The sequence below is a fragment of the Thermobia domestica genome, chromosome 9 (assembly GCF_964235325.1).
Source record: "Thermobia domestica chromosome 9, izTheDome1.hap1.1, whole genome shotgun sequence".
NCBI lineage: Eukaryota > Metazoa > Arthropoda > Insecta > Zygentoma > Lepismatidae > Thermobia > Thermobia domestica.
The window spans coordinates 1594747-1614775 of NC_137462.1; the positions used below are offsets into that span (position 1 = coordinate 1594747).

Sequence of the window (20029 nt, forward strand, 5' to 3'; positions counted from 1 at the left end):
AAATTAAAGTTTATTTATGCCCAGAAATGATCATTTCTCCACAATGAAATATACAAACTGGGAGGTGAACCACGACGAAATCCACTCATCGGTAGACCCTCGAATGGACTGCGATGTGGTTTATCTTCTAGTTTGCATATTGTTCTGCTTGGAGTCCTTTTCTGAACATAAATATGCCTTATTGTAAACCATGTACAACTTAGATCCCTTGTATTCTGGGGCCCTCAATTGAGCTGTCGGAAATCAGTGAACTAAATGCATTTTCAAGCTATCAGCAACCACGAGTGAACTATGTAGTTTTTCATGATTTGTGATAAATTAGCACTTTTGGAAACAATGGTAGAAAAAAATCCGATGAAAAGGTGATGTAAAAATGTGATATTCTGCATTTTTTGTGGCATCTGATATGCTGAGCTGTTTTAAGTTTTACATATAGTTGTTGCAGCTCGAAAATGCAGTTCAAAGACATTCTTACCTTACATCTGAAGTATTTTCAATTTGCACTATCATGACAGAGTTTGTTAATTATGGCATCATTATCACTTTACTTAGATATCCCTTTCGCATTGTATTAACAGGAACGATTCAAGGTTGCCTTGACCGAGATTCGACCTTAGTCTAAATTTAATACTCTTAAATTAGGAAAATTCTTGTTCACAACTTACTTGTGTAAAAGGGACGGTAAGGAGGAATTTGTACACTTTAAAGAGCTCTGTATAAGGAATACATGCGATATTCATATATGATTTTGAACGCACACGAGGGAGAAAACTTGCAAAGTTTGTTTAATTTGATTTCCTTCATCGCTGGTTCAATATCGTCCCACCCTCTTTCTTCATACTCACTAATTAATTCCTCACTATCATACTCACTCAGGACACCTCCTTGCGATATCCTGGACCAAACATCTGCAATAATGTTAGTTTTTCGATAAGTTTCCCTTTATCTTTGCTGGGAATTAACTCACAGATTTTGTTCATTGCATTTGAGGGTAGTTCGTGTTAAATCAGAAAACAGGCTTGGATCAAAACACGCCAAGCTTAGATAAATGTTTTTGTTTCGAAAATCGGTTGGTCATACTTTGATTGATTTTGTCGAGGACAACATTGAAAACACACAATATGAAGCTTCTCTCTTCTGTACTCCATATGATTTTATGAGATACCAATTTACCAATCATTTTCTTTACCTTAAGTACTCATTATCGTAGGTGTTCTAGTGATGTCTTTTGGGGAAGTCATATCAATAAATATATTTTTGTCTATACAAACTAAGGGAAGAAAATTTTTCCAAATGTTTCTAATTCTTCTATATAACAGTTATTACATTAAGTAGTTTTCTTCCCTTAGTTTGAAACAATAGAGTTTGATTTTTCCACTGTGAATTGCCCTAAGAGCCACCACTGGCATTCATACTTGTAAACTCACTCAGTTAAATTATAAGTTGGTAAGTCCGACCTAGTATATTATTCCATAACTAGCAAGAAACCTCTTGGCTAGTTGGCGCATGCTTGGCTTTTGGCCTTCTACGCTTGCCTTCACTCAATCTGCCTTTTGTTGTACTTGCAAACGATATTTTAGATCATTCGCAGAGATCACTGGTCATTCATTGCCCATTGGCTTGTCGCCTACGTAAAACGCTTGCGTCAAGCTTGAATCGAAGACTGAATGCAAGGTTGCTCCCATGTAACTTTGTTACTGGAATCCAGCTTGCGGCATGCTTCCACACTTTCCAGTCAAGCCGGATGCAAGCTTACTCACTTCCAATGTAAGCTTACAACAAGCGGTTTGCAAGTGTCTCTGCTACTAGAGTTGCTTTGAAATAACCAGTGGGTAGACTTCGATTCAAAGTTCTCTATCATATTAGGATAGTGTAATGACAAAATTAAAACACAATGATATACAATTATTTATGTATATATAAAAAAGAGTTTTATTTCTAGAAACAAGTTGGTTCCAAAAAATAGAACAAAGGGCAGATCTCTTGTTTTGTATCATTGTACCTTTTAACCCTTGTATTTCAACACACAGACACAGAGAACAGCCGGAAGCACAAAATTGAATGAGTTAATACGGTTAACAGTGTGATTCATTATGATCAAAAAATAGTTTATTTTCTTGTTCAATCGTTCAAAGTAAGATTACATGTAATATACATATGACACGTGAGGGCTGAAAACAAGCAAACATGAGCACCTGGGAGCCGTTTTTGTTTCAGAATACGGATCAGTAAAACAAATATAATGGACTAGCAAAATGAACATTTGCAGTTAATGTAACATTGATACAGATTCTTGAACCAGAATACAAAAGAACAACCATTCAATTTTGTACAAAAAAATCACACTGGTTAAAAAAAAACACACATAATTACAACATGTATATAAATAGTAAAAATACTACTAGCTAAGAATTAGGTCACGAACTGTGCCCTTATAATGTACAAAATATTCTGAAAGTTCGAGGAAGAGAAACATTATGCTATTTTAAAAAAGTCCCCCCCAAGTAATCTTTGTCGTGACGTAAGAAAATATAAACGAAAAAAAAAAATAGCGACGTTTCTCTTCATCAAACAATTCAGACTTAAATATGGACGCCACTTGCGAGGTAAAGAACTAGTGTTTCCTCGTTTAGGAAGAGTTAATTAATCATATTCACAAAATGACTATTCATTACATTAAGTCATCTTTCTTCACCTTCATAACAAATAAATTATTGTTCTTAGAAAGGCAAGGAATTCCTTTAAACGAACACCTGCCCCCACAAGTCGCGTCCCACAAAAATTGTCGAATGAGGAAGACCATGGAAAATCTAGAGCCTCAGAAAAATTATGTTAAAGGCCATTTTGTTTTTAGAATTTATAAGTAGGAACCTGGCACATTATGTTTTAAGTATGAAAGAAAAATAGAAAAAAATAGGCCATTTTGAATTAAAACCCACCACTACAAAATGTCTTTCTCTGTAGTAAGCGGTGTATCAATAAATAAATTAGAAGTCGAAATACTTCTAAGATTAAAAATGATTTTCTTTCCTTGGAATTCTTCTCCTTTATAAACCTTTTTTTTCTTAAAAAAAGAAAAAAAATGGAGAAATATTACGAAAACTTTTAAAGGCACATTGTTTTCTCTGCGTGAAAGAAAAATCTTAAAAAGTTTCGACTTCTAGGAACACAGAAGTTGTTAAGTCGAGGTGTCCATAAACAAAAATACTAACAATTACTAACAATCAATATTATTATTATAATTTAAAATGTCCTCGACTTGAGTTCAGTCTAGTACTCTCTGGTATTTCGAAGTATTTTTTTTAAACTATTGCACGCAAAAATATAATTAGTATAAAAAAAATGGAGTAGCAAATTTTGTCCATGAGAATACTTTTGCTTAAATATATCCTTATATATGTATATGAATATATCTATATAAAAATTCCTGCTTTTTGTTGTGGTAAATAATGACACATACTCACACACCTATCATGTACATGTCACACAGTGGACAGTCTAATGCCTGTATCACTCCTATGCACAGTTCTTAAAACAACACGCTACAGGCGAAATATATTATATAAAAACAGGCGATAAAAGGTAGGAAAAAAAGCATGATTATGTATATATAGTCGTTTTTTTGGCACCCTAGCTGGTCACCTTGTGTAATGGCAACTCTCGAAATACAGCTGTCTTCTTCTCATAGCTGGCCTTTCATTGGATATGAAAAAATCTTTTATTCACGGGTAAAACGAGGGGACAACCTCCCCTATGCAGTGACTCCATGACCACTCATTGTTACACTACAACGAACATAGTGCAGAGTCCGTGGATCAACATCAAAACAGAAGTCACTTTGAAGTGTTCATGTACGCTGCTGAAGTTGAGCACTTAATTCATTTTTTAATTTTTTAAAAAAATCTTTTATCTTGATTTTCATTTTCTTTTCTTTTCTTTTCTTTATTTATTAAAAATAACGTCTTTGGGTGATGCACATTTTCACCGCCTTCTACTCGCTGCTTGGATCATCTTCCGAAGCATTGGTTCAGGACTACAATTCCTCGGTTCACACTTCATCTTGCTATCAGCGCCACACCTGCAAAATAACAAAGTTTGCGTTAAAATAAGTAAGAATGATTCTAGAGTGTTACCACGAGCACAGCTACATAAAGGCAAAAAGGGGCAAATGGCCTTAACAGATGAAACTATACTTGTTTAATAATTGCTACTGTTGTTATATAGGATACATAATGAACAACTCAAATGTATATATCTTAAGAGCCTGACATACTAAAAATAATACAAAATTTACCATTTTCCTTTTACTTGTTTTTCATAAGTGAAAGGAGATAATGAAATGCAACTTACCACAATCGTAGATAATGTTATTCTACAACAAAAAATTTGAACCTGAAGAATTTTCAGTGTTGCCAGAATAATATTTCCCCCAAAATGTAAGTTAAGGCAGCGACTTAAAGAACGAACTCAACTGCATTTCATTACGTATCATGTTGTCTTGGAATCCTGTGAACTACTTTTTAAATAATAGTTGTATTTAGTTTGTAATAAACAAAATAGTTTTAACATATAGTCATTGAAATTAAATAATGTTATTTTAAAAATAGTTGACAGAATATCAAAACAACATGATACGTAATCAAATGCAGTTGAGTTCGTTCCTCTAGTCGCTGCTCTAACTTAGATTTTGGTGGAAATATTATTCTGACAACATTGTAATTTTTGTGGATGGTAACACTGAAAATTCTTCAGGCTCATATTTTCTGTTGTAGAATAACATTATCTATGATTGTGGTAAGTTTCATTTTATTATCTCCTTTCACTTATGAAAAACAAGCAAACGGATATCTATGATTGTGGTAAGTTTCATTTTATTATCTCCTTTCACTTATGAAAAACAAGCAAACGGATATCTATGATTGTGGTAAGTTTCATTTTATTATCTCCTTTCACTTATGAAAAACAAGCAAACGGATATCTATGATTGTGGTAAGTTTCATTTTATTATCTCCTTTCACTTATGGAAAACAAGCAAACGGATATCTATGATTGTGGTAAGTTTCATTTTATTATCTCCTTTCACTTATGAAAAACAAGCAAACGGATATCTATGATTGTGGTAAGTTTCATTTTATTATCTCCTTTCACTTATGAAAAACAAGCAAACGGATATCTATGATTGTGGTAAGTTTCATTTTATTATCTCCTTTCACTTATGAAAAACAAGCAGTAAATGTTACATTTTGTGTTTCCTTAGTATGTTAGACTCTTAAATCATCCTGAAATATTAAAAATCCTATCAAACAGTTTTGATTCTCGTTGACATCTTTAACAATCACTTCACCGTTTAACTATTATCGTACATATTCCCGGCCTTTCTGTGGAATTCTTCTAAGAGAGAAAGTAATTGAAATCATCACATCTCAAACTTTGCTTCTGTGAACGGGCAGGTAATTGAATTAATGTTACCAAGAAAATTACACTATCTTCTTTATAATCAAAAGCAGTATACATTGTATACACCAATCTTGAAATAGTTAAAAATCTATCAACTTCGTAACTTTTTTCTAAAGGATTGAAGTTAATTATAGTTCGAGAAGTAAGGATTTTATTTACTTTTTATTTTAAAATGGTTCCAAACGAAGGCAGGAACTGCCCGTATGTTTCCAGTTTAGCACTGATAAGGATGTCAGAGCAGATCGAAACTGTTTCACAGAATTTTTAGTTCCCCGGGTACAAAATAAAGAGCCATATTCCGCAGCGGTTTGAGTCCACACAACACAAAATCTACGTACTGATACGTGATAATAGTCATAGCAATTAGAATTGATTTTTGTACGTTTTGCATAGTGTTACGCTCCACAGTGTTTGAGAAGGCTGATATGGAGCTCTTTCATGGCTAAGCGGTTAGCGTATGCACCTTTGGCATGGGAGACCCGGGTTCGGTTCCCGACAGAAGCTCATCTGATTCAGATTCCACGTTAATCAATAGGTCCACCTCTCTCACTGCTGAACAGGGCGTTAAACTCAAAATAAACTCAACTCACCTAAAACGAAGGCTGGTACGGAATAAGACCCAATATCCTTTATATTTGACTTCTGTACTTACTAAAATTTGTTGAGAACTTTGTAACTACAACTATTATTTCTAACAATAGCTTATGTTATTAAAGTGGTTTTATTTTTCTCTAATAACATCCGAAGTTTGCTGAGAATTTCGTTTTAAAAATGGTGCCAGAAAATGTTAGATGCTACCTTAGTGAGTACACATCACCAGGGATTTATTTGTAGCCAGGGAAGCCTGGGAATTTCCCCCCTTCTAAATTTTGACTTCCCTGTCTCTAGGTTTTATTCAGTCTTCCCAGCCTGGAAAGATATTTTGCCCCCTTTCATAGGCTATACAATCTGTTTTTAAAGTACAATAATTCAAGTTCATGTTTTAATAGCAATTCTTCATAAATATTTCCCCCCTTCTACAAAATTCACAAATAAATCACTGCACATCACAATTATTATTTTGTTTTATTTAATGTCATTCACATAAATAGTACTTTTATATATATATTGCAATCAATTACATATATTGTAAACATAATACGTTATAATCAGTATGTTTTCTGACATGCTCTATATCAAGGTGAAATTTGCAGATGTATTGGTACACTGAACGCAAAAATACAAAACAATACAATGTAATTATCTGGATTCATTGTTAGAATGTATATCCGAGCCTCTGCACAGTGATTCCATTTAAAGGTCTTGCCAGACAGAACTCATTTTCTCAACTTTCTAGCACAAGGTGTTAATCCATTAAACTGGAGAAATAGTAGGCGTATTATTTTACTTTTTTAGGTCACTAGAGAACATGCATTCTTCGATCTGGCAGCAGAGGGTCAAGAGTTTCCATCACTTGTATGTGCTTTGTCGTGTGAGAATACAATGCTCTGAACAAGAGGAACAAATTCATATATGTCATATATTGCAGGAAGCTCAAGTCTGTCTGGAAAGTCAAGTCTAAGGTATTATAGGTAGCATATCAATCAGCTGAAGATATGTAAAATTTTCCAGAAGGAAAGAGTATACATTACTTTAAAAATATAAATCAATACATGAGTAAAAAATGTGATTCCTTTTAGGATTTTACTTAGATTTTTAGTTATGAGGGGCAGCAACTGGCATGGTTAATCTTACTGTGCTCGATACATACTTTCAAGTACTTTCCTATCTTAATAGTATTTGCTGCTAATAGCTGCTCATGCAGGTGCTAATCGTATTTTTCATTAAGAAAGTGCAATAAGTCGAGTCACACTTTGAGTACTGTTGGACTATAGTCATGAGCAAAATGAATGCAGTGATACGATATTTAACTATGTAATTGAATCGTTTAATCATGTAGTGGCAAAAATGAATCATGCAGTCAATAGACCAGACATAACACTGACGTCAATTTGAGATTATTTTAGAAGTGATTTTGGGAAAAGATAGAAAGCATGTGGACGCAATAAAGACATTTAATGCTGAAATATTCTGTTAATTAAATAGTAAGATTAGGTTTTCTGAGAAGCTTGTAAAAAATAGTGGTACTGAAGAATAACCATTAATGAATGCAATATAAGTAAGATGAAGAAAATTGTTGGGTGACTCCAGCAGAGAAAGTGCTACAAATACACATGGCTACAGCTTTTTTTTTTTTTTTCTGGTAAATTCTAGTGATTTGATATGGGTTGCAAACATTTGGTGAATATTTCGTGAAAACACGCGGCTCAATTGTTAAAAAGATCACTAAAACTACCTACACCAAGAAAAAAGAAAATATTTCTTCAAGTCAACGATACATCGATATATCATTCAGCAGAAGAGTCAATTGATTTTCTCGTTGTAAATAAATTTAACGAAAGACAGTACACTAACATGAGAAAAAGATGTATGTCTTCCTGTTCGCGATTTGAATAACGCACCATGTTTTAGTCGAGCACTGACACTTGTCCTATTCAACACTTGCAGCACAATGACTGCACTTCTGTACTGTAGCGTCTTGAACACAAGCGCCATCTGTTTGTGTGAACCGAACACCAGCGTCACCTCTAGACTTTCAGACCGCCATCACTAAGCTTATTGCTTTTCGATATCTACGGTTTCGAACTTACTGTTCCCACTCTTTCGGTCCTCACTAACTCTGTCAATATGCCTAATATGTTATAGTTTATAGGACATGTTATTGCTTATCTCGGTACCAGGAATCACCTCCCGACGTTTGTTACATTAAGTTTCACCCTGTATAGAAACTACAGTATAAAAGGGAGGAAACCCGTGGTATGTAAACCCGATAAAAGCAAATAAAATAACAAATATGAAATATTACTTACGTGCATTGCAAGCATGGCCCTGACGCTGATCTAACGATCTCTCCAATCCTGTAAACTCTGTTTTGTATGTAGCAGCCTCTTGCCGGCCGCTTATAGAAGTACGATTGTAGACTCGGAGGCATTGTCGTCGTCGTCGTCGTCGTGGCGTTGATGTTTGTCATGGACACTGGGCACTCGTACCTCGGACAGCAGAATCCTTCGATTGGCTCCTCATGACATCCGGGAATGGGTGGTGGGCAACTCTGCTGGAGACAAATTATATCACTGCGGAAACAGAAGCAAAAGTCACAAGGATCATCTCGTGGGATTTGTTGGGCAGAAACGTATATTTTCCCTCCGTAGCGGCAAGTACCTGGACCAAATGCACTTTGACCTTCATCATCATAATCTCCTGTATATGGTGGCAGATATCCTGGAGCAGAATATTGACTGTCACCGCTTGGTGGTGGGAGATAACCGGGACCCGACTCAACATCAGGAAATTCTTCGTCTGTCTGTTCATCGTAAGGCTCTTGTACAAAAGGACTCTCAGAAGTTACTGGACCAGCTGGCAACTTTTCACTTGTAACTTGCGGAGGCGCCAATTCTTCATCGGTTCCACTCAGTTCTTCTCCTGGTATTCCAGTTGGACGGACGAAATCTGGTTTCTTGCTTGTGACTTCAGTAATCTGAGGTTTTTCTCTCTCAGTGGGACTCTCAGATGATAGTGTTTCCTCACTTGTGATGTCAGGAGCTCCTGGGGTACTGGATGAAATCAAACTATCAGATGGTAACTCAGTAGGTTGTCTTTCAGCTTCGCCTAGTGGAAGTGGACCTTCTGAAGTAACAGTTGTTTGTTCTGGAAGGCCAGTCTTTGATTCCGTTGGCACTAAATGTTCCGGAGTCTCTGAAGATATCCTGTCCGTTACAGATGGTTCTTGCATAGTAGGAGATACTTCCTCTTCAGATACATGATCGTCGTGTGTAGATACCGCCTGCCCTCTTTCAGTTGTTGACAGAAGGTCTTCAGGTAAACGAGCCTCTTCGGTGGAAACGGACGATGGCACTTCTTTCTCAGTACTAGAAACTTCTTCGGTTGATAAGTGTTGTTCTGTCGAAGCAAGTTCAGGAAGTTGACTTTCCTCAGTTGAGCTTGCATATGCGGGTTGTTTCACAGTTGTCGAGACTTCTTCCGGATATGATGTCTGCCTCTCTGTTGGCAAAATTTCTTCTTCTGAGGTGGTAACAGAATCTAAAGGCTGTTTCTCAGTTGACGAGACCTCACCCTCAGGAAGACGTCCTTCCTCTTCCTCAGTGGACGGCTGAGAGGTTCCTGAGAATAAGTGTGTTTGCTCCTTTTCACTGGATGAGGTTTCTTCCTCTGGTTGTTTGGTGAAAGATGGTTCCTTTTCTGTCGACGATATGATCTCAGGGAGACGATCTTCTTCAGTGGAAGAGGGTTGTTCTTCAGTAGATGAGCTGTGCAACTCAGGAATACGTCCTTCTTCTGTAGATGGTGTTTCTGTGGTCACTTCCACTAAATGTTCTTCTTCGGTAGAAACAGGATATGACGGCTGTTTAGGTGTAGAAGAAGCTTCTTCCTCTAGAAGTTGTCCTTCAGTAGGACTTGAATACGTCGTTTGTTTTCTCTCATCTTCTGGAATTTGTTCCCCTTCAGTAGAGCTTACAGGCTGTATTTCTGTTTGTGAAATTTCCTCTTCTGGGAGACGGGCTTCTTCTGTGGTAACAGGAATATATGATTCTTTTTCAGTAGAAGATGCTTCCTCTTCAGGAAGACGTTCTTTTTCAGTAGAGGTAGCCAAAGATTGCCTCTCTGTTGTTATTCCTTCTGCTTCAGAAATTCGGCTTTCTTCCGTAGACGTCTGTTTCTCCGTTGTTAAGAGCTCTTCGTCAGTGATTTCTCCTACAGTAGTTGCAAATTCTTCTTCCGGTGAGTAAGGTTTTAGAGTCGTTGCTGGTTGAGTCGGTTGTTTTACTGTCGTTGAAACCTGTTCTTCAGAAATGCGTTTCTCTTCAGTTGTTGTTGGATAAAGAGGTTGTCTTTCAGTCTCCTCCTCAGTAATAAGATTATCTAGTGTTGTTGCTGGTTGTTCCTCTGGAACCGAAGTTTCTTCTCCTGGTGGAGGAACTTCTGTAGATGATGGGTAAGACGGGAGTTTCTCTGAACTTGATATCGTTGCTGGAGTTGTTATTGCGGATGCTGTTGATTCAGGACCTAGAGTTTCCACCGAAGGAACAGTAGCTTCTCCAAAGCGTTCATCTAACACAACTGAACTTGCTCCTGGTTGAACAGTAGACCTGATCTCTTCGGGAACTTCAGTAGGTATCTCGGTTTCTACGGATGGGATTCGACTGTACACTGAAGTGGTCAATTCAACTTCAGGTTCTTTTGTGCCAACCTCAGATACTTTTGTCTCTTCCTCAGATTCGGTTGTCTTTTCTGGTTCCGTTATGTATTGAGATGATGCAGGTCTTTGTGAAGTGGACTCTTGAGCGAAAGTAACGGATTCTGGTGGTAAGCGTTCTGTTGTAGTAACAGTTTCCTCTGAAACGTTAACACGATGATCTGCGACTTCTAACGTTGGTCTTCTTGTTGGTGAGTCCGTATACAAGGTTGTTCCTTCAGTAGGACCTTCTGGTTCTAATGATGCTTCTTTTGAAGGTTGTGTAGATGATGAAATTAGAGTGGAACTTGCTTCTGACTCTTCAATTTTGCTTGGCGTCGTTGTCGGCGATTGAGCAGGTTCAACTGTTTCTCCTTCAGCCGGCTCTAGTCTGGTTTCAGTTGCTTCTTCAGAAGGTTCTTTTTCAGTACTTTCTGATGTAACTAATGGTTCCTTTGAAGTTGTTTCATATACCGTTGGTTCCGTTCCAATTTCGGTTTCTCCTTTACTTGACTCTGACGAAGAGATTTCACTTTCTTGGGTTGGGTATTCGCTAGCACTGGAAGTGACATCTTCTTGCGACGTGGATGAAATTGTCTGAACAGACAGAGGAGGTAAATATGTTGGTCCAGCAGTGGAAACAGGTATACTTTGAGTCGATGCTTCTTGTGCAGTCGATCCAGCTATTTCGGTGATAGGTTCTTTTGACTCCTCTGGTTCCGTTGAAGTCTTCACAGTTGAACCTTCAGCAGGAATCTCAGTTCTTGGATACTCCGTTGGTTCTTCTGGTATTTCTGTTTGAGATGAAGGCAATTGAGTAACCTCCTCTGGTTGTTTGTCGGTGCCTTCTTCAGAAGGAAGAGGTTTTACAGTAAGATCAACCAATGGTTTCTCTGTTCTCACTGTTGGTTTTTCCTCTGGTCTTTCTGTTTCTCCGGAAATTTCAATTCGCTCAGTCAAATATTCTGTGATTGCTTCCTCCTTTATGGATACAAATTCCGTACTCCTTTCTGCTTCTACCTCTGAAGCCTCAGTTGGTTTTACTGTATAGCTCTCCTCTGGTGTTTCTGTTTCAACACCCTTCTCTGGTTCTTCATATGTTTCACTTGTGGATTCAATCGGCGCTTCCGTTTCCAATCGTTCTCCTTCTGCGAGGGTTTCGAAAGGTATCTCAGTCTCCGCTTCTTGACCTTCTACACTTGGTTTCTTCGTTGTCTGCACTTGTTCTTCTGTTTTCTCTGTAGATAGCAGCTGTGGTATTTCAGTTTCTCCTTCACCGGAGCCCTCTGTGGGTTGTTCTGTCTTTACTTCTTCTGGCTGTCCTTCTGTTTGTGACTCTGCTTCTAATGGAATAGGTTCTATCGGTCTTTCTGTATACGGTGGCTGAGTTATTTCTTCCTCTGTAGACTCAGTTGGTATTACTGTTTCTGCTTTCGGTGTTTCTGCTTGCTCTGGTCTTTCAGTGTATGAAGCTTGTGGTACTTCTGTTTTCACCCCTTCTGTAACTTCTTCGCTTGGTCGCTGAGTTTCAGGTGAAGTTTCCTCGGGAGTTTCAGTGCCTATCCGTTGTGGTAATTCTGTCTCTGTTTCTGTAACCTGTTCTGGTTCTCTTTCTGGTTGCTCTGTTTTAACTTCTTCGGGTCCCTCTGTGTATGACACAACTGGACTCTCCGTTTCCAGTGGCTCTCCAGTTGAGGGTACTTCCGGTACTTCTACTTCAGGTTTCTCCGTAGGTTCTTCTGCCTCAACCTTTACCGTTGGTTCAATTGGTGTCTCTGTGTATGGTTCTTCAGCTTTAATCTCCGATTCTGTACCTTCAGAGGGTTTGTAAGGCTGCTCTGTAACTACTTTCTCAGGTTCAGTGATTCCTTCCAGTTCTTTCTGAGGAACTTCTGTTTCCGCTTCTGTGGGTTCTGCACGAGATTCTGTAGAAGATTCTATTGGACTCTCCGTTACTTGTTCACTCTTTACTGGTTCCTCGGGAGCTTCCGTCTTCTGTCCTTCAGCAACTAATTCAGGTTCTTTGGTGTACTGGGGTGCTTCAGGAACTTCTGTTCGTTCTTCTGTGGTTTCACCTGGCCCTTCTGTGGAGACAGGTGTAGCTACACTTCCAGGCTGAGAAACATGTTCTGGCTCCTGAGAAGAAGTCAATGGCTGCTCTGTGGCCTGTGGATGTTTAGGTTCTTCTGTTGAAACAGTTCCTGTGCGATCAATGTCTTCCTTAGTTGGAACTGCCGGAGCTTCTGAGGCCATCATATGGCTATCTGACTCCAAAGTAGCCGTCTCCTCGCCTTCTGCAAAATAAATAATAAAATTATTGAAGTCAAAATAGCCCTAGTTCTTTTAAATATAATACTCATCGCTTAATCATGTGCCTTAATACTGCTAACATTTTTGTATACTTTGAAAATAGAAATTAGTCCATCTGGCTATTTCTTCTGGCAGTATTGACAAAATATTGATATAAGATCATTTTGACAGTTCTAGTGACTTCGTTCTGTAGATACCACGTACGATGGGAATATCTTAAGAAACTTTTGAATAATGTTCCCTTTTTTCTTTCTTTTCTTTTTTCTTTTTTTTTTTTTAAGTGTTTAAAGCAAAGTTTAAACTAACATATTAGAACGATACGGGCTAATGTATCTGACATCCGAGCTTCCTTAACTTCTGCTAGGCACCCTAAGAGATTATGAATATTTTATTAGACCTGGTACGTAAATAGTGTAAGGAAGCGAAAGGTGTACAGAGATTATATTAGTGATTGAAGCCAACATATTACGATTAATCATCATTATCATAGGTATTCTGCCATTATTGGCAGCTCACTTGCTGCAACTGGGAAGCTTCCATGCTCCACGGTCTTGCTCTAACCTCTTCGTCTTCACGTACGATTTTTCTGTTTTGATATCGTCTATTAATTGTAGTCTCCTTCGCCTCCTCCCTCTCTTTCCTGCCACCATACTTTCTAGCATGTCCCTCATGATTGACTTTCTTCTTAGCCAATGTCCCAACCAGTTTCTCTTTCTCTTCTTAATAATATCTAAAATTAATCTTTTCTCCTCCACTATTTCTAACACCTTCTCATTCGATTTCCGCTCGACCCCGCTAATTCGCTCCATTCTTCTCCACACCCACATTTCGAAAGCTAGTCGTTTCTCATCATTTTTGTGTAATGTCTATGTTTCTGACCTATACATTACAATACTCCATACGTAGTATTTTGTAAGCCTTTTTCTCAACTCTTTATTCAAGGTCCCACAGAATATTTTCTTCCTCCTAAAGGCTTCTTTTGCCATTCTTATCCTTACCTTTATTTCACGTTCACACTCTATATCATTACTAATAATACTACACAGGTACCGAAAGCTAGTCACCTTTTCTAGTTTCTCTCCTCCTACTTCTATATTTGACACCGACCGCTTCGTTCGAATCACCATGGTTTTTGTCTTTCTAACATTTATTTCCATCCCATATTCTTCACAGCCCTTCCTCAAATTTTCTAACATCTTATTCATTTTCTCTTCATATTGTGCAGCAAACGCCAAATCATCTGCAAACCGTATACACCGAAACATTCTAGCTCCTACTAAAATGTTGTCTTCATTTTGTAGACTCTTTTTCACTATATCTTCTAAATAGATATTAAATAATGTAGGCGAGAGACAGGATTACTGTCAAATTCCCCTTCCAATTGCACTCTTCTATGTCATTTCCTTTCCTATTCTGGCACTTATGTAAGATAAGCATTCATATATTAAGATATGCATACAAAAATTTTGAAACTCTATAAATTTGGTAGCTTGAACCCCCTCCAACCGCTTGATGAAATTATGCGTACACTATTGTAATATGTTTATTAAAATGAAACGTTTGATATTATGTGTCCAGCTCTGTAGCTACGTAGTATATTAATTAACCGAATTTTGTTATAGATAATAACTCCTTAGCAAACGAGTAATCACTTCGAAACACTTAAACCGAATAGAAAAGTTTTAAGAAAGTTTAATATTACTGCATTTTGATTGACAACCTAAAATATCATGTATTCTGGTCGAAGTGTGAGAATATACTAGCGTTCCATAGCTACATATGTAGGTCTATTTTTTCATTTAAAATGAATCAGTGGCGGTTGATAAGGGAAGTCAAGCTAAGCGATGAAAATTTTTGTAATGTCCTAACTCTTGTGCATAAGAATTAAAGAGTATTAGTAAGATATCTTTCCCATGCCTATAGTGATAATATATATTAACGATATAACTTGTCTGACGTGTCGTCACTAAAGTGAATTCACATTTTTTGCTTGTAAAATATTCCGTGAACAGCTTAGTGTAACCATGTGTTTCAAAAGCAACTTGCTAATGATTAAATTTTACACTGCTTCTGTGGATTTTCTTCACTCGAGGAGAGAGACACTATTTCAACATGCAGGGTTAGTATAAATGATTCATTTGTTTCGAAAAGGCTATATTTTCAAAAGTACTACACGCACACCCATGAAAGATATATCAAAAGAACAGTAAACTCACTAAGTTTGTATTGTGTGGCAGCACGAGTGCATTATCTTTTCAATTTGGCCGTTTTTCTTCGCTGAGCAAACTGTGACTGACAAATACAGGGTTATTGTAAATGTTGGACCCATTTTTAAAGATGTATATTTATTAAAGTACAAATCCAAAATGAACAATCTATATACCAATGGAAAGTGGAAGTTTCAGTTTTTTTTTTTTTTTTTTGCAATACATTATAAATGTTCAATGTGTCCACCGTCTGCCGCACCGCAAACATCTATGCGATAGCTGAACTCGTCACACACACGAGCAAGTGTATCTAGTGTCACTGAGTGCACGGCAGCTGTGATGCGGTTCCGCAGATCGTCCAGAGTTATTGATAAAATTGGTGGTTCAATACCGAATTTTGTACGAAATGCCCGCTGCACTATAATTTGTGACTCACTTCTTGCGAACCCAAGAACGCAGAAAACCTCCACGGTAGCCATCTTACTCACAACTGAGAGGCAAACGAATGGCGGCCTATTGCCGCGCGAACTCTACCGGCTGCTTCGGGAACCACCATTGTCCACCGAAACTTTCAACCTTCCTCTTTCCATTGGTATAAAGATTGTTCCTTTTGGATTTGTACTTCAATTATACGAATTTTTAAAAATGGGTCCATCATTTATAATAACCCTGTATTACCTGGATATGTTGCAGTTGTGGCTGTTCCCGCAACTCAGTGCTGACTTCAGGGATTTTGTCTTCAAACAAGATGGGGAACCCCCTCATTGGCACATCCCAGTTCCTGACTACCCAAACGATAAACTTCCGCATCGCTAGATTGAGCGTATTGCTGAGAATGACCTAGCTTTGTGCCCCTGGTCTCCCAGATCTCCTGATTTAACACCCTACGACTTTTCTGTGAGGGTAGGTTAAGGACCTTGTTTACCTATCCCTACTACCACAATCTTTAGTCGAGCTCAAAAAAAGCATCAGTGCTGCAGTGCAGACAATTGACAGGACTACGCTACAAAATGTATGGAATGAGCTCGAGTATCGTCTGGATGTGTGTCGTGTCACCAAAGGGGCAGGTATTGAACATTTGTAAAGAGTTATAAACTTGGTGAGTTTGTGGGTTTTTTCACGTATCTTTCATGTGTTTAGGTGTAATATTTTTGAAAATATACCCTTTTCAAAATGAATGAATCATTTATGTTAGAAGTGTATTACTAAATTTTTATCAACCTTCAAACTTTTCATTGCGATAAAGCATTCGTCATTATCAGTAATTTTGGAAACAGTTAGGAAAATACTTACCGCAAACGTACATAGGACAACAGTCATCATTTTGAGTGACTGGTTTACAGTTCTTCTCGTAAGACGGTGGAGCCGGACATTCGACCATCTGGCAGCGAATGATACTTGATTGGCAGTGACAGCTTAACTGGCAGGGCGTCGATGGTGGAATGGAAGAACCATCTTCATACGTCACTCCGTCAACAAGGCAGCTTCCTAATTTCAAAGAATAAGCGTCGTTAACGGGAGGGATCAAAATAGAGTGAAATACATCCACTATTTACAAAGAAAGAAATTTGTTCAGTTTTATATTCGAAAGCGGCAGTACCTTTCGCTTCGATCTCTATTTATTTTTCCGGCTTAGGAACTACGAGTTTATAATTGAAAACACAGTTTATGATTGAAAACACAGTTTATGATTGAAAACATAGTTTATGATTGAAAACACAGTTTATGATAGAAAACATAGTTTATGATTGAAAACACAGTTTATGATTGAAAACACATTAGAAAATACAGCGTGTCCAGAAAAATACTATCATACATTAAAGTGTTATTACGTCGCTTTAGAAAATCGTATTTAAATGAAATTGGACACATTTAAAAGAAAAAGTTATATATTTTTGTGCATGTCAACAATGGACAACAATGGACAACAATATTGATAATAGACGGGATCAAACACAAAAAAGTAAATTCACTCATGTTTATAAATTAATGAAAGGAGGAATCAACCGATTTATTTTACACACCACAATCCTCTGTAGGTAGTATATTAAACAACTTACAAAGAGTGAAAAAAGTGGCTTGACTGGACGGGGACTCGAACCCGTGATCTCCGGCATACCGTGCCGATGCGTTAACCACTACGCAATAGTCGATGTTTACTTTGTGAATAGTCGATATGGGTTCATTGTTGGATATTTAGCAGACAATTGATGTTTCTGCTGGAGATCACTTCGGAAACTTTTATGTTCAACATCAGGCTCCTACACACACGTCAATTTTGCAGTGGTACTGTGATTTTGTGGATCGTGACTGCATATGTTATCAAAGGAAAGACCATTCAACGAGAGCATCTGTCAATGTGTGAATTGTGCAACAAGCGCGGAAGGTATTCGTACGTAGCTCTAAGAAGTCTGTCCGTAGAGCTAGTCAGCAGTTGAACACCCCTAAATCCACTGTATCTAAGATTCTGCGTACGCCACTGAAGTTTCACTCCCTACAAACTGCAATTAGTGCATAAATTGAAACCTGATGATACTAAAACGATTATATTTCTATGAATATCGTATTGATGTCTGCATCGCCACTCGTGACTCCCACATTCAATGTCTATGAGCTAGAGTAAAAAATATTTTGAGTTTTTCTTTCAAATATGATCAATTTCATGTAAATACGATCATCCAAACTACAATAGTATTTTTATGGACATACTGTGTTTAAAAGCAAGCACTTTACAAATGCTACATAGTCAAAAGAAGGTACTACATAACTCTAATACTGAAACAGAAAGATGCCATTTTTAAACAGTAACGTATGTTTATAGTACACCTGCTCGATACACAAAGCAATATTCTTTCCACAGAAAGATCTGATTAAAAGTATTTTTCTATGCTATTTTGTACCATTAATTAACCTGCTTTTTAAACTGAAAATTTGATTCTGAAATGCCACTAATTATATTCATGAGGCAGTCTTATCTTATATCATAAATTGTTGTAATTTACTCAAAAGGTTTCAGTAAAGTTCTGTACGTACAAATTTTGTATCAACTGCATCTCTATACAGGTTTCTGAGTATAAATTCTATAATAGTCAATGAAAAATATTGAATTACGATTATTTAGAAATTCATTCCAATTTTCATGCATAGGATGAACCAAATTTTAAATACGCTAGAAGCTGAGCATCATACTTTTTCTGGTAAGTTTTTTTTTTTTTTTTTTTTTCGTTTATGGACAGTGGTCAATAGTTATCTGAAATTCCGTTACAATTTTGCTCACAGGGAAACTATACATCTGAAATTAATGATAATTCTTATTAACAGTGCAACACACTTTCTCCAAGAAAATTTTCTCATAGTTTTGAGAAGGGAAATTGTCTACTTTACTCCCAGTCCCACTGGAAAGGAGGGATCTAGTTGTACTTCTATGTCACCGAGCAAAGTAAAAGAAAACACTGAAACCACATAAATCGATTACTAAAACTCGTAATACAAGTTAAGATTGTTAATAAATACTGGTAAGTTTATTATACATCTAAGCAAAATGTCTTGAATTAGAAAAACAAAACACTCAACAAAGCAACGTTTATTTTAAAATAATAACTGTTTAACAGTGTCGCCAACTAACAACATATTGGCTTCATGAGGCTCTGTAAAAACAAGAGAGAGTTGCATCTAAATATAACACGATCCCAGAAAATGGTTAAGAACGCTGATTGGCTGATCAAAACGAATTCAACCAACCATAACAAAAGTTGACGAAAGTGAAACGAAACACCACGGATACATTTCCCTCCCTGGTACGGTAGAAAACACAGCTACAAATTAAGTCTTTCCAATAACTTGCCCTACTGTTCGTCAATTTTAAGTCCTTAGAACTTAATTTGAGCCTAGTTTTCTACCGGACCAGGGAGGGAAATAGATTCGTGGTGTTTAGCTTCACTTTTGTCAATTTTTGTTATAATTGACTGAATCCGTATTGATAAGCCAATCAGTGTCCAGAACCATTTTTCGGGATCCTGTTATATTTAGATGACATTCTCTCTTGTTTGTACAGTGCCTCATGAAGCCGATATGTTCAGTTAGTTGGCGACACTGCTACACAGTTATTATTTTAAAATAAACGTTTCTGTGTTCAGTGATTTTTTTTTTTTAGTTCAAGTTATTTAAGAGAGCAAAGCTAATATGAACCAATAAGCAAAATGTGCTTTTAGATAAAACATGTTGATATTAGAACATGAAATATGGTAACTGAATGATAGAATGTACGTTTGTGGAGCCCAGTGCAGCTTGTGAAATCTAGTTTTGACCAAGCCATTTGAGTTTTGTGGTGGAGAATAGTGGATGGATTACAGTCCCTTTCAACAGCGATACGTGAACCTACAGCTTCACGTGAAATCTGAACACGTGAGCTCCTGGCGCGAATCAACCCTGGGTCTCCTGCGTCCAATATGCGAACGCTAACCATATAACCATGAGAGCTTTTGCGGTGGAGGAGAGACCTTATATTCTTATAACGCCGATGGTTAAAAACAAAAATCCTAATTAATAACAACAGTTCAACAATGATTAATTACCTAATTATCAGGATTATCAAAGTCCAAGTTTTCAAACCAGCCAGCATCACAGTAGAATTTAGAAATTTAATGCTACTTCTTACTTCAGATGTAAGTACCATTCATAATACTGACACTGGAAATTTCTTACGTATGAATTTTCGTAACTACGGGAATGTCTGTATATATGCATGGATCGGAGACGTGGA

At 37.2% G+C, this 20029-nt stretch overlaps 1 protein-coding gene across 1 annotated transcript in view; it reads right to left on the bottom strand.

The window, feature by feature from the left end:
• Nucleotides 1-1897: 1897 nt before the first annotated feature.
• tnc (tenectin) overlaps nt 1898-20029 on the bottom strand; it is a 189880-nt gene continuing 171748 nt past the window's right edge. Inside the window, exons 9-11 of the mRNA XM_081770436.1 lie at nt 16561-16755; nt 8367-13044; nt 1898-4078 (exon numbers count right to left, since the gene is read on the bottom strand). Coding sequence (XP_081626562.1) covers nt 3982-4078; nt 8367-13044; nt 16561-16755 — 4970 coding nt within the window. The 3' untranslated portion in view covers nt 1898-3981. The remainder of the gene's footprint in view (nt 4079-8366; nt 13045-16560; nt 16756-20029) is intronic.